The sequence below is a fragment of the Triplophysa rosa genome, linkage group LG21 (genome assembly GCF_024868665.1).
Source record: "Triplophysa rosa linkage group LG21, Trosa_1v2, whole genome shotgun sequence".
NCBI lineage: Eukaryota > Metazoa > Chordata > Actinopteri > Cypriniformes > Nemacheilidae > Triplophysa > Triplophysa rosa.
The window spans coordinates 15,489,265-15,503,581 of NC_079910.1; the positions used below are offsets into that span (position 1 = coordinate 15,489,265).

The 14,317-nt window shown below is 38.4% G+C and overlaps 1 protein-coding gene across 3 annotated transcripts in view; it reads right to left on the minus strand.

The window, feature by feature from the left end:
* cntn3a.2 (contactin 3a, tandem duplicate 2) overlaps positions 1 to 14,317 on the minus strand; it is a 72,504-nt gene that overhangs the window by 44,199 nt on the left and 13,988 nt on the right. The window contains exons 2-6 of one of the 3 annotated variants that reach the window (XM_057363046.1): positions 14,041 to 14,176; positions 8,868 to 8,997; positions 2,796 to 2,971; positions 1,351 to 1,443; positions 785 to 988 (exon numbers count right to left, since the gene is read on the minus strand). In XM_057363046.1, the coding sequence (XP_057219029.1) occupies positions 785 to 988; positions 1,351 to 1,443; positions 2,796 to 2,971; positions 8,868 to 8,997; positions 14,041 to 14,095 (658 nt within the window). In that variant the 5' untranslated portion in view covers positions 14,096 to 14,176. Of the gene's footprint in view, positions 1 to 784; positions 989 to 1,350; positions 1,444 to 2,795; positions 2,972 to 8,867; positions 8,998 to 14,040; positions 14,177 to 14,317 lie in introns of those variants that run through there. The other 2 variants (XM_057363047.1, XM_057363048.1) reach the window with 2 other exon arrangements.

Genomic DNA, 14,317 nt, shown 5'->3' on the forward strand with positions numbered 1-14,317 from the left:
CTGGAGCTTAACACGGTGTGGATTGGTGTGGTGTTTGCTGCACATTTTAGAGTGTTGCTAAATATTTCATCCAGCCATTGTTTATGTTTACTTAATGGCAAAGTACATTTAGGACTGTGAAAATGTTAGGAGGGGTGTCTTCGAAATCAGGCTCCCGAAACAAGCTGTTGCGACTTGCTGGTGAGCTAATTCACACCGTATCACTATTGAAAAAAAGTGTCAAGACAAGGCCAGATCGAGTAAGTGTTTCGGGTGTTGCTTTCGAATCTTAAACAAAATAACATACTGTTATATTTTCAGTGTAAATACAATTGTTACAGAACTTGATCGGGGGGAGTTACAGTACAGTTTACATTCAACAAACCAGATAATCTACAGTTCGATGGAAAAGCATCATGTCCGTTCAAAGGCATTATTTGATTCCCAAACAAACTTTCAAATCACCATTTATTCACCCTCATGTCATTCAAAACCTGTTTACAACTCTTTTATCTGCAGAACACAGAAGAAGATATTTTGAGAAATGTCTCGGCGGTTTTGTGTCCATAATAGAATTCAATGGTGGTCTATGTTGTTTGGTTACCAACGTTCTTCAAAATATCTTGTTTTGTGTTCTGCAGAAGAAAGAAACCTCAGAACATGCCAACTGTGCAAACAGCTCCATCAAACCCTTAAACGTCAATGGTTCATTCGGTTTCAATCAGCCTGGAGCTGACTGTAATCATCTACGACCACATAATCATTGGCACGGCTCTCGGCCGTTGGATAAAATATTGACAATTACCATCCGTCCGTAGCACCAGCGGGGTTGGGGAGCTGAGGACTTTGCTCTTAGTTATGCGATTTACCACCACACACGTGTAGTTACCCACATCCGATGGCTCCACTTTGGCAATGTAAAGGTTTCCTGTCTCCTGAGAGACAAAGCGGCGATTGTCTTGCTGAACAAAGTAAGGGTACTCATTAAAGACCCATGCAAATGAGAGATCTGGAAAGCATAGAGCACATGTAATTCATTACAAAAACAAATGAACTAGGTCGGCCAAACACAAACTGCTGGAAAATAAAAAACAAAGCAACACTGGCTGAACCAATAGCGTGAGTTTGGGGTGGGACCGTTTCTTTGGCTGACCAATGGTAAAAGGGGGAAGATATCACTTTCACAAATGACATCCTTCACCTTAGATTTCTTGCATAGGCTTTTTATACCTCTTCTCATTTTAAAACGCACATGAATGCCCACAGCACAGTGTCATAACTCTGTATTACACAGGTGTATGTCATATCAGAAGGTACGTTAATGCTAAGCTGAAGTGTAAATCAAAAACAGGAACAGTGTTACAGCCTTACCTCCTGCATAAGATGGTGTACCACACAGTAAAACAACCCCCTGGCCTTCCCGCACAGACACGGCACTTCTCGTTTGGGTTTTTAAATTCAAGTCTGAAAGGCATAAAAACAGTCGGAAAGCAGCGAAATACATGAAAATAACGCAGAGGTTTGTCATTTTTTCTCTTGTTTGTGTTTTTTTCTTATCCCAGCTTAATATGCAGCCAATTTTTGCAGTAGTGAGGCACTGATTTAAAAAAAGTGCTTTATAATGTAATTTGTTTTTGGCTTGATCTGTTATGTGTGTAACAATGTATCAGAATACAAAAAAAAGAATGTAATATGTTGTTCAGTAGAGCTATGGCAATTTAAAAATATTACGATATGACGTTTGTTTAAACCAGTTGGTTGAGCTGTCAATACAATGACCTGCATCAACATACATAATATTTTAACCCTCGTATTCTGTTCGGTTTTTTCTACCGTTCTTTATGGAGGTCAAATTGACCCGTATTGGATTCAATGCAATGTCCTAAAAATCACACTGTGAAAAACATCGAAGAATCAGATAAACACAATAAACACAACCAACACTTCATTAATGAAAATGTTAACCACTTTTTTGTTTTGTTTTAACGAAATTTGGAAATAAACAGCATTCTTTTTTGTTTATTAATTTTTTCCCCATTATGAACAATTTAAAGGCAGGGTAGGCAATTTTTTATGAATTGAATATAGGAATGTAGAAATTAATATAGAAATGCCATAGTACCAATTGTCATAGTAGGCACAATAAATACTATGGGAGTCAAGAGGGGATGAGATCTGTTTGGTTACTGACATTCCTCCAAATATCTTCCTTTGTGTTTAGCAGAGCAAAGAAATGTATACAGGTTTGAAACAACCTACAGGTGAGTAAATGATGACAGAATTTTCATTTTTGGGTGAACTGTCCCTTTAAGTCCAGCATTTGCTAAAACATTTCCAAAATCAAATCTGTTAACATTAGTTATTAAATAAACAAACAAACAAACACAAACATTCTCTTGTCTATTCTCTATTGTATTCTCTTGTCAATTCTTTTTGAAACTGTATTGAATGCATGAATTATATTGAATTGTTACACCCCTTATTGGCTGATCGATGGGGGAGTTTTTTTGAAAACACGAAATATTTTAGCAATTACAATGTATTGACGACACACTTTATTGTTATATTACAGGGTCACCACAAGTTTTAACAAATGCAAAATGATATGCCTACAAAAATAAATGATATCAACAAAATAACCCATGCATTCATATTGACATCACTCAGTTTCACAAAGGATCTTTAAATGATCAAAACGCATTAAATATGAATTTGTCCCCGTCATGCTAGTCCCATATGGGAAGCCTTCACTTTAAACCAGGTTCTTCTGCATTGAGCGGCTCACATAGCATGCTAACACACAGCTGATGGCTTACATGCAAATTGGAGGCTAGCTCTCCTGCTGAGAACCGCTCCCAGTGGGTTGAACGCAGTGCACTGGTATATTCCTCCATCCTGGGCCCGGTCCAGACTCCTAATGACTAAATTCCCCCCAGACAGCCGCCGACGGGAATCAGTCCGGAGATTAATCAATGTGCCGTTCAGAGACCACCTACGGATGCACAAACAGACAAATAATAGAGCGCAAAGCTCAATGTGTTGAGATAACCACTGAATTTGATTGATTTGTTTTGGAATCGCCTCTGATATTGATTTTGTTTCGGATGTCCTAGTGCAAAACCATTGTATCATTATACAGTAGGTACACTAGCATGTCTCTTATCACACACATTCGTCTTAATATCAAAAGAAATAGAGATATTTAGTTCTATCACATAATAGAATTCAAATAGTCTGATCTGAACCTTTGAAATTCATGTCTGGAGGACTATTAAACCGTGAGGTTAAAGACCCGACTTTCTGAACGATTCCCCTCCGCTCCCTTTGTTCTTTTCATTGCACCATGATTAGTGCTGGAGAGAATCATCAATTTCGCCTTCTCACACCTCATCTACGGCTATCATTAAGACCCGAGATCCGAGCCCACCTGAGGCCACAACCGCTAGCCTGCAATTCAGCGGCCAGCCCACTAATACGGACAGCTTTTTAAAGGGTGCTGGATCACTGAAGCTTCCTGGGGCCTCACCAGTCATTTATTCTGACAGGACATCAGCCGGGTTCAACTCCCATGATTCAACTGTGTGTCTGCACACCCCAGGAACAGATGCCAGGAAGAGAGGGGCCAAATGCTACAAACCAGCCAAGGTGGTTGTTTTAATGGTTTTAGAGGGGTTTTGGAAAACCAGCTAGACCAATTTAAACCAGAACATCAGGCTTCATATACATTTTCGTAAGTGTGTTTGTTCAGAAATGCCATCGTCAGTTGTGTTTTAAATGCTATTGTAAAAAATAAAAGTTAGTAAAAATTCTCATATAGATGAAAATGATTAAATATTCTTCTTCTGGTGTTTAAAAAAATGCCCTAATTATTACCAGATGCACCGACATACCGGCCAATAATCGATTAAAGCAATTTTTCAAAAATGTTTAAAAACAGATGTTGATCAGGGTTCGATATAACCTGTCAATCAAAAGAGCACAGGAAAATGCAATGAATTTGTGCTCTGTATATAGAAAATATTAAGAAAAATCATCAGTGTGATGTTAAATATTAATAGTCATTAAATGAATTAACATTCATAAAAAAATTGAGAAATTTAGTATTGTGCATCTCTACGAATTATTTTTATTATATTTTTTATATGAATTGTTTAATTGTAATTTAAGCACTTCAAATCTACCTGTTAAAGGGATAGTTCACTCAAAAAAATACACATTTAATATCAATTCACTTTCATGTCATTCAAAACTTTTTAAAGAAATGTCAACAATGGAATTCAATGGGAATCATAGCTGTTCGATTACCAACTTTCTTCTAAATATCTTCTTTTGTGTCCTGCAGAAAAAAGAAAGTCATACAGGTCTGAAATGACGTGAGGGTGAATAAATAATGAAACAATTTTCATTTTTGCGTGAACTATCCCATTAAACCAACAACACACTAGTTGACCAAGTTTGGAGACTTGCTAGACCACCTTAAACCATCCCAAATCACCATAATCTGGTTGAAGGTTTTGTTTGGTTTCCATCATGACAGCACTATCAATATCAATATCAATCCCACAATACTCGGGATCACGTAACAGCTAAAAGAGGCCGGTGACAAATCAACATAATCACAAATGCTCCTCGCTACAGCGGCACACAGACAGCAAAGAACGTGAGCTGGTTTTCGCCACCCATGCTACAAGTAACGCTTCATTGCAAGACACAACAGGTTAACCATACGACAAACTTGACGGAACATCACTTGACTTAATGCATTGGTTTCAGTCACAGCGGCATAACGTTTTCACCCATGTATATGTATTATCTTCTCCTTTCACTGTGTTTATCTCTAAGAGCAGATGTACATGTCATGGGCATAACGGGGATCAGGGTGAAGGCCAAGAACAAAACGCTCTCGACGTCTCAGAAATTCGCTGTGATAGCATTTCCTTACCCTTCCAATCATCGGCCGCTTCTGACGCGAGGCCTCCCTCGAGCAATGCAAATAAGAGCCGTCACCAGTTAAATTGAAACTGAGACAAGCGAAGCCCCATCAAGGGCACTCGACGCACAGCGACGAACAGGCGCCACATTGCGCAAAGCGTGAGAGCAGGAGAAAGGATGATGGGAAATGAGGGTGGGGGAGGGCCGTGAGAAGTGGGGTTTCGCTGGCCTCTGGGGTTTTCTAGAGAGTGCCTTGTCTCCGCTGTGGCTAAGGCTGAACTTGAGTCGACCCTACTGTTCATATCAATTTTGGATGAAGTGTGGGGGGCTTTATTGATATGACTGCCGGTGCCAGCTCATCTGCTCATTTCTCTTCTGGGCTCGAGGTGCTCAGACCTTCAACACCTGTGGACCGCCCTGGAGACCCGTCTCTGGCTGTGGCAACCAGTGTGTGTTCCAGGGGAGCAATCTCTCTCCACACAGACACACACACTTCAGGGCCGCCAGCATTGGGCAGTCTCAGCTTCCTTGCAAGCAAAGCCAAACACATATGAACATGTATTCACCACAGCTGATAGCTGACTGGCTACAGTATGTGGCATTTTTCATGTACTAAATTGATTTACTTCACATATCGAAATGTTTTATTAAAATGTATGTTTTCTTACATTTACATTTATGCACTTGGCCAATGCATTGTATCCAAAGTGACTTACTATTAATATTGTGGTATATGATATACAGTCAGTCAAACCAAAAATTATTCAGACCCTAGATATAATTTTGATTTTTTTTACTAGTGGGTGCAGGACGTTAATTTATGACAGTTAATTTATGCACGTGAGGATAGCAAACTAAAGTAAACTGACATATTAAACCCCAAAATTCTTCATACGGTGGACTACCAGTAAAACGGATAAAACTTTGGGATCAAATTATTCAGACACTTTGACCTGACCATGTTTTGCTTAAGTGTTTTTTTTTTCTTTAATTGCTAATGCGACCTGTTCACACCACAGACTGAACAAAATTAAGCATTGCTAATTGGTTGCCCAAAATTGGTATTATGTAATTGTGTACTTAAATTTAACAGCTGACAGCTATTCAACCTAATCCATGACCTTACATAATGAAGCGTTATGTTTTTATTACCTTAGAATGAGCTATTTCTATCAACATACGCCACCGGTCCGGTTGTTTTCTACAGTCTCTCTACACGGACAAACTGCTCTACAGAGCGCGTTTCGTTAATATGTCGTAAATATCTCTCCCGCCAAATATCTCTCGACGCGCCGCATGAAGAGCAGCGGAAACGTGCTTTTTTAACAACAGAAGTGCAGACACGCAGAGTAGGTAAATGGACACACGACGGTAAACAAAATGCAGCAATTTTTACGTGTTTGTATCTGTCAGTCTGTTTACTGTTTGTATGTCTCCAACCTTTCGACCAGATTTGTGATATTTTATGAACCTTAATGTTTTTATCTACATTTAGCATTAGCATTATTGATCAGCATGTAAACATTTGTGACCTTGTGAAAACCCAGGCTAAAGTCTCATAATCAAATTAATTATTTTATAATTATCAAAGATTAATTTCAAGCATTAATTTCACTAAGATTTCAATCTTTAAAATGGCAATATTAAGTCAATATTGAAGACTTTCACAGAATATTCTGTTGGATAATTTTATGTAGAAACAGTAAAATGACTTTTGCTGGGTTTTCACAAGCAGGGTCACATTTTGTAATGAACAACGTTATTAAGCAGTTTTGGTATGAATGGCATGGAAAGGCTAATTTACTAAGTAAATTTGTTTTCTGTTTATGATGAGGGTATATTAATTGCTACATTACATTTGTTGTTTGTATGTTGTCACTGTCAGTAGTTTTTTTAATTACAAATATTAATGATCAGACTTCTATTAAGAGGGCATTCCCCTAGCCACAGAGCCTACAATACATACAGTACATACTGTGGATATAAAAATATAAAATAATTGGCCTGATAAAAGACCTTATATATATATATATATATATATATATATATACAGTATATCCAAGTGGGCCAAATTGATTCAATATTTTTTTATTTAAAAAAAACATATTGTCCGGACCTCTGTTTGGAAGAAAATATAAAGATGGACCGGACCTCTTGGAACTTGAATTGAATACCCCTGCTGTAGAGGAATATAACAGAAATATTGTTTTTCTGCAAAACGAGCCAAATTTTATTATTCTACTCCAATGCATGTGGGTAGTGCACTCAGGTTAAAAATGCAACATATGCACCAGAGCTTAAGAAGTTTGAGACATTTGTACAGGAAAACAAGTCAAAACCAAGGCAAAAATACTAAGAAACTGATTTCTGTCTTTGAGACATGGCTCTGTTTTGAATATCATCAAAAGGCAGAAAAACACAGAGATATTATTATTCTGACAAAATAGTGCACAAGGAAAGCTTTTACTTTTACTGTTTTATTTTAAAAACAATTATTTGATTTGTACCATGACATTCGACTATTCATTTTCTTTGGCATTTGTATTCACAAGGAAAAAACCCGACATTTAAAGAAACTCTATTCTTACGCAAGCCGTCATGCGAGCAAGCAGGTGTTAGAATCCTCTTAGAAGCTGAAAGCTGAGATATTTTGAACTCAAGGTTTGATGTAGTCTTTTAAGCAATTACCACAAATCTTTTTAGCAGCAGATTCATTTAAACTTCGCCGCTTCAAAAACATATTTCTGTCTGCGATCGCAGTTCATTGAAGAATTTCTATGGATTAAATCAAATCTCGCTGGCAATTCGCCGTCGATATCTCGTGCTGCCACTAAGCACAGAGATCTGATGAAGTCTGTCGAATCTTTTCGCTTGGGTTTTCTTGTCAATATTTTTTGCCAAGGTGTCAGTAAACTTTGGTGGGAGAAATGATATTTTGACAGTAAGGCGAGCGATTGCCGTACGCTGTTCAGACTCCGGCCTGTGAGATAGTGGAGGAGTAATTTAAAAGTGCATCTACCTTCAGTTTTTATGAACCTCATGGTTGTCGCAGGGCAATTTATTCTAGAGCGCTGACAACTCGGCTTCCCTGCTCGATAGCAGGAAGGAGCCGGCGTAAAGCACTTCAGCCCTATTTGCACATCAAGAGAGGTGTGCAGGTTAACGCTCCGCGTGAAGCTGAGCGTAGCAAGAGAAAGAGCAAAAAGATGATTAGACGAAAGCGAGACGTACGCAGGCCTACAAAAGAGTACAGTGGGGCTAAACATCACCACAATGCCTTGGATCAGTCGGGAGACATGGGTCCTCTGACAGAGACACACGCGAATCTTAACAGATGTCTAAACAAAAAATTCTATTTTCAGAAACAGATTTATTTAAGAACCATGCAAACAGGCTTTCAAAATACGCTTTTGAATAAAAGATGCACATATCGCATTCAAACAATCTAGTTTGAATTGAATGATGCATGACACGCGTGTCACGTGTTTAATTGATGCGTACGTCTCGATGCATTTATTGAGCCCCGCGGACGCGAAGCCGGTGCAAATATTGCAGTTTTACGGTGGCTCTGTTGAGATGCAGCCCGAGATGACACTATGAGGTACAGCCTCGGGAAGTGAAATCTATAATCCATTAAATTAAAGGAACACTCCTGACTGACCATCGCCATCAGATAATGCAGATGTCAGGACTTGACACAGCTTTCCTCGGCGTATATCTAATCTCCACGTACGGCAAAAATGAATGGACTGCTTGGACAACCGGATTGTTTTCTCACGAATACCTCTGGCCATCGCAAAGGAGCTGCGAATTCTGTACATCTCAGTCAATCAATGCTAATAATATCTTACTGCACGAATGAGCACCCTTATGAATGACTAGCGAGGCAGAATGGTTTTAATTACAGAGGGTACGAAGAAGATGAAGTGAAGGAAGAAACAGTGAGCAGGATATACCTGTATTGAGGTGGAGGAATGCCCTTAGCATCACAGGTCAGCGTGGCTTCTTCTTCCAGCGAGCCCACGGTTAGATCGCTGGGCTCCATGCGCCATTTTGGACCGTTAAAGGATTTGTAATCTAGACACTCTGAGAGCAGAATATGAAAAGAGCAAAACAAATAAATAACAAAACAGGTAAACATTTGTACAGCCTATTAAAAAGTACTGAAATTCACCAAAGATGAAAACTCATTTTTTGCACAAATGGATTATTGATTCTTGTTCAAGGATTCAAGGATTTAGGGACTTTTATTGTCATTTCTTAACACGAGTAGGCTACAAAACTAAGTACAGTGGTCCCAACAAAACAACCAAAATAAAAATTAACCAATAAAAATATTAAAATTGAAGTGTGTGCACTGTAAAAAAATATTATTTGACATAATTTTCACGTTTTTCTGAAATTCGGTAAAATAAATGAAATAAACTGCTAATTCTATTTAGTTGGATGTAAAATATAAATAAAATAAAAATGTTTATTTATAATATAAAGATATTTTTCTTGCGCCCAGCTACTGGAATATTCATGTGTAGTTAAAGGAGTCATATTGCACGGCTAAAACGAATATTATTGTTTGTTTTAGATGTAACGCAATGTGTATACACCATTGAAAGTTTAAAAAACGTTGTATTTTCCACATACCGTGCATGTTTGTATCTCCTCTTTGCCCCGCCTCTCTGAAACGCGCTTATTTTTTACAAAGCTCATCGCTCTGAAAAGCGAGGTGTGCTATGATTGGCCAGTTCACCAGTGCGTTGTGATTGGTCAAATACTGCAAGCGTGTGACGTAGGGCTGCAGCTATCGATTCTTTTACTAATCGAGTATTCTACTGATTTTCCATCGATTAATCGGGTATTCGGATAATAAGTACTTTTTCTTTATTAAAAAGCAATACTAAATATACAAGAGAAAATAAGACAGGTCTCTTAAAATGAGTAAAACAACTAATTTGTTTCCTTTTTAGAACAATTAGTTTTTATTGCTGAAATAGCATACATTAATATCTGTGAAAACTAAACCCATTTAGTACATTCCATTGCCATATTAAATTCAAAATGCAATATAATACAAATATATAAATAAGAAACATGAATAAAAATGGAAATAATAATTTCAAACAATAGCCTATGACTTTTATTTTTGCAGGTTGTCAGATGCTTATTTTTTAGTATGTCTGTTTCTTCACTCAAACAATAACATGTTTGTGAAATAAACTCTCAGCGCAACTCTGGAGGTGAAGTTCATGTCCTCATTCAGCGCAGACGCAGACAAATTCATGAGCATCACGCGTGTAGCACGTTAAACAGTGCAGTTCATTCACGCAGAACAGACAGATGAAATGTGTAAATAACAGGATTCGGTGTCCACTAGTCCGCATCTAGTTTGATGGACTCAATGCAGCCGGAAAACAAGTTTCACTCGTAAAATAGACTAAAACTAAGTAAAATATCAGTTCACCGTTTCAATAAGCTATTAGGGCTGTGACGGTGGCAGTTTTTTACCACTGCGGTGGTAATAGATGGTGCGGTGGTTGAGAAATATATATTATTTATATAAATAATATTTATATTATTATATTTGCGTGTAGCAACCACATGACGAGTGGAAGAGAAATATAGACCTTATTTAAATACTTGAAATTGTTAAATAATTGAAATATGATATCTGAAATAAATGAGGATGAAACATCCGTCAATGTTTAACGCGCAAATCCATCAGTGAAACGGCACACTACAGCATATAAAACATTTAAATAAACATCAGTAAATAATGAAAACTTAAATGATATAAGAAAGCTAAATACTAAATAAAAAAGCTCTTGTTGCAGTAACTTCAGTCAGTGGCGTATTAACCCTTACAGTCCTTAACAATTCCATTTGAAACAAACTGTTTAAACCTACATTGGCTTTCCTATTCAGATTGCCATAAAAACTTTACTTTTTCCGACTCGTTGATGTGAAACTTACTTGTTGACATTGTCCAGATTAAAATGTGTACAGCTGCACTAAATGCGCGTTCAGAAGATGTGCACAGGAGCGCAAATGAAGAGATGTCTCTCCGCAACCGCGGCAAAACCTGCGCGCGCTCCGACACTAAGCAAGCGGGTCATAGCCAGTTTTGATTTTACGTATCTGTTCATTTCACAATAAGATCCATTGCAAAACCCGCAGAATAACCTGGGTTTTGCCGTGCAGGCCCGCGCTCGAACGCACCAACGGAAACGTATGCCAATAATTTCTGTTAATTTAAAATCTTTTAAATAAAACCATCCACAACTGAAAGGCTACAACTAGCAATCGTTATCGCAACTCTCATATTTATTACACCTATATTTGTCAGAGTGACGTGCACTACCGCCGGTGGCAGTTTGCCACCGTCATAGCACTTTACCATCGCGGTGGTGCGGTTGTTACGGCAACCTTCACAGCCCTATAAGCTATCAGTTATTTATCAGCATGAGAAACACGTGTGAGCGTGTGAACAGACTAAAACGCGTGTCTCACGGTGAATGCATTTGCATGAGACTTCAGAGCCCTGTAACATGAATAGTTTAGCGGGATGTGCGTCAGTAATAACGGTCCGTGGGGAAACGCAGTGCTCCGTGTGTACTGTAGTTAAATGGATTAAACGAGGCTTCGAGGCAACAAAAATTGCCTCGATGATTTTTTGTATTCGAATAACTCGAGTTACTCGAGGAATCGTTTCAGCCCTAGTGTGACGAAAATGTAACGCCTTTTACCATATTTGGAACATCAGGTTCCAAAGCAATTGTACTGACAGGCGATACAATGAGATTTACAATTACGCCCACCTTAACTATGTGTAGATTTGGGCGGTCTTAGTCAAATCATGTTACGAAGTTACGTAGATTCGCCGGGGTGTGGTTACACGAGGCGCTTCAGGCAAGTCTGGTTGAGCATTCGCTTGTAGATAGAATGCATCTTTTGTTCCCACACTGTCATTTGTGCAATTTTACATGTCTAATACATGCATGGGCAACTTATAACACACCAAAAACACAGAAAAACACGTACTTCTGCCATATGACCCCTTTAAGTAGCGGCAACAAAAAATAGCATAAAACAGTAAAATGTCGGCAAGAATAAAACAAATAAGATTCAAGATTCAAGAATCAAATAAGTAAATGTATTACAAAATTATTAATAAATAAAAATATTCAGAAGTAACTGCACATAAAAAAAGCTGTAATGTAAACATTAGTTTACAATAGTGGTGTTATTTCAAAAACGTTAAAACTGTATTGCACGTGCTAAGTCTCTATATTCTCAAATTCATTATTTTTGTTGTTGTCTCTTGCATTCAAATATTAAAATAGAATAAAACTACAAAAATAAAAACTAGCTAGGTTAGCTGAATAGAGATGCTCCGATCAGGATTTTCACAGCCGATACCGAGTACCGATTTCTTGTCATCGTGATCGGCCGATACAAATCCCGATGCTTGAAGCTCTGTATAACTGATACGTAAGCTCTCCGATCACATTAACCTTTTTTCAGGTAAAGTTATACCATAGATGTGGCCTTTGTTATATTTTTACAGTAATTAAACTTAAAAACTGAAGTGCCGATTCAGGTTCGTCGTACTAAATGTTTTGGACACTGCTCCTCCAGGTGAGATTTCTTTGGAACAATTTTTCATTGTTTTTAAAACGTCACATTAACTTTGCAGCGGGGATGACATGACTGCGGCACCAAATCATTTACGTACCCACGCATCATGTACATCCTCATGCGTTGATGTCATCCAATTGCGATCGGTTCGTGAGATCGGCCAAATTTAGTGAGTACCGATTGAAACGTGATTATCGGCCAATACCGATCTGCGGCCGAACATTCGGAGCGTCCCTACTGAATACCATAAAAATCTACATATATCTTTGTTAGTTCATATTGCTGACAAGGGAATATAATAAGACACATACCCTATTGGTTAATGCTTTGCATGGGTAATAAATGAATATTTTATTTGATAATATATTTAATACTAATATGTTTCTACAAGATTGTGTCTCTGAACCGTTTATGGTGCTTGACAGGTAACTATATGCTTTCATTCTGCCCTCTGCAGAACCTCTTCTGTATTTCCCAAATCTGAAATGTAATTTTGGGTTGAACTCTTCATTTAATGCACAGTTCAAATCTGGCCTTTTGTATGAAAACAATCACACATTTTAGCTGGCTTGACCTTGAGCTGTTTAAAAAAACATTGTGCGGTTTTGTTAGTAAAGAACCCTGCAGATGACACAATTCGCACGGTAACAAGCACCCATGGAGACGGCGTGCGAACGCAGACCATATGTGGTGAGATCACACCAGGTGTGCGCCTGCCTTCTAATCAAGAGCTCCGCTCGCGTCGCTCAATCTCTGCTTAAAATGGCAGCAAAGCGAAATCACAGGATTATTCACATTTAAGTGTGACATTCGCTTCTAAAATTGGAAATGAGGAGCTTCAAGTGACATTAATATTGTGTGCATCAAAATGACGGTCTTGAGGATAAGACAGAAATGGATAAGAACGATACTCGTCTCAGCTGAACTACAATGCTCCGGTCAGTTTACGCATGCAACTAAGTATATTTCCAATGAGTTCATATTGAGAGAAATAATTTCCATTTTGACATCTGTAGGGAGTCGAGCTATTAAACTGTGACGTACCGGTTCTATTTCCTTGGAGGACACATTGTATCAGAGTCTCCGAAACCTTCCATGACACGCAATTCATTTTCAAAATGACTGCACAGCTTAATTGAAATCTCTACCACAGCCAAACCAAGTCCCGTTCCTGTACGTCCGATTCTGCACGTCAGGGCCGATTATTGTCCCGAGCTCATAATAATGATGTGGGCTGATGACAACAACTTTCTCTCCAATGGGTTTACTCTGGACCAATAGACGGCCAGTCAAGTTAACCGCACACATAATGCTTCACTAAACAAGAGAACATTGAATTGCTTTAAGTGGCGCCCCTCGAATATACGCTTTCACCTTATAAACTGCGACTGTCTGAACATCTTCATGGCTAAGGAATGATTAAGTTTAGCTGATAGAGATGTAGTTGTGAATATGCCACAAGAGCCACATGGGGAAAGAATTACCAATTCATTTTACCTGCAAGATACTCCATGATTGATAGCAGCAAAAACTGTTTCCATAGTAACGTCATCTTCGGCTGCCAGAGGCGAGTGTTCCTTGCATTCAGTGCGCCGTGAATGAACGGCTGCTCTTGAGGGAGAAAACTCCTGACCTGTCGAGGACCAAATTATACGAGGAATTAGAAAAACCCCAGCTGTTATAGAGAGCCGTCATAGGATAAGCAGAAGTTGTTGTGGGCTAAAAATTGACAATAAACGTTACATGGACACAGAGTACATTACTAACGGTACGT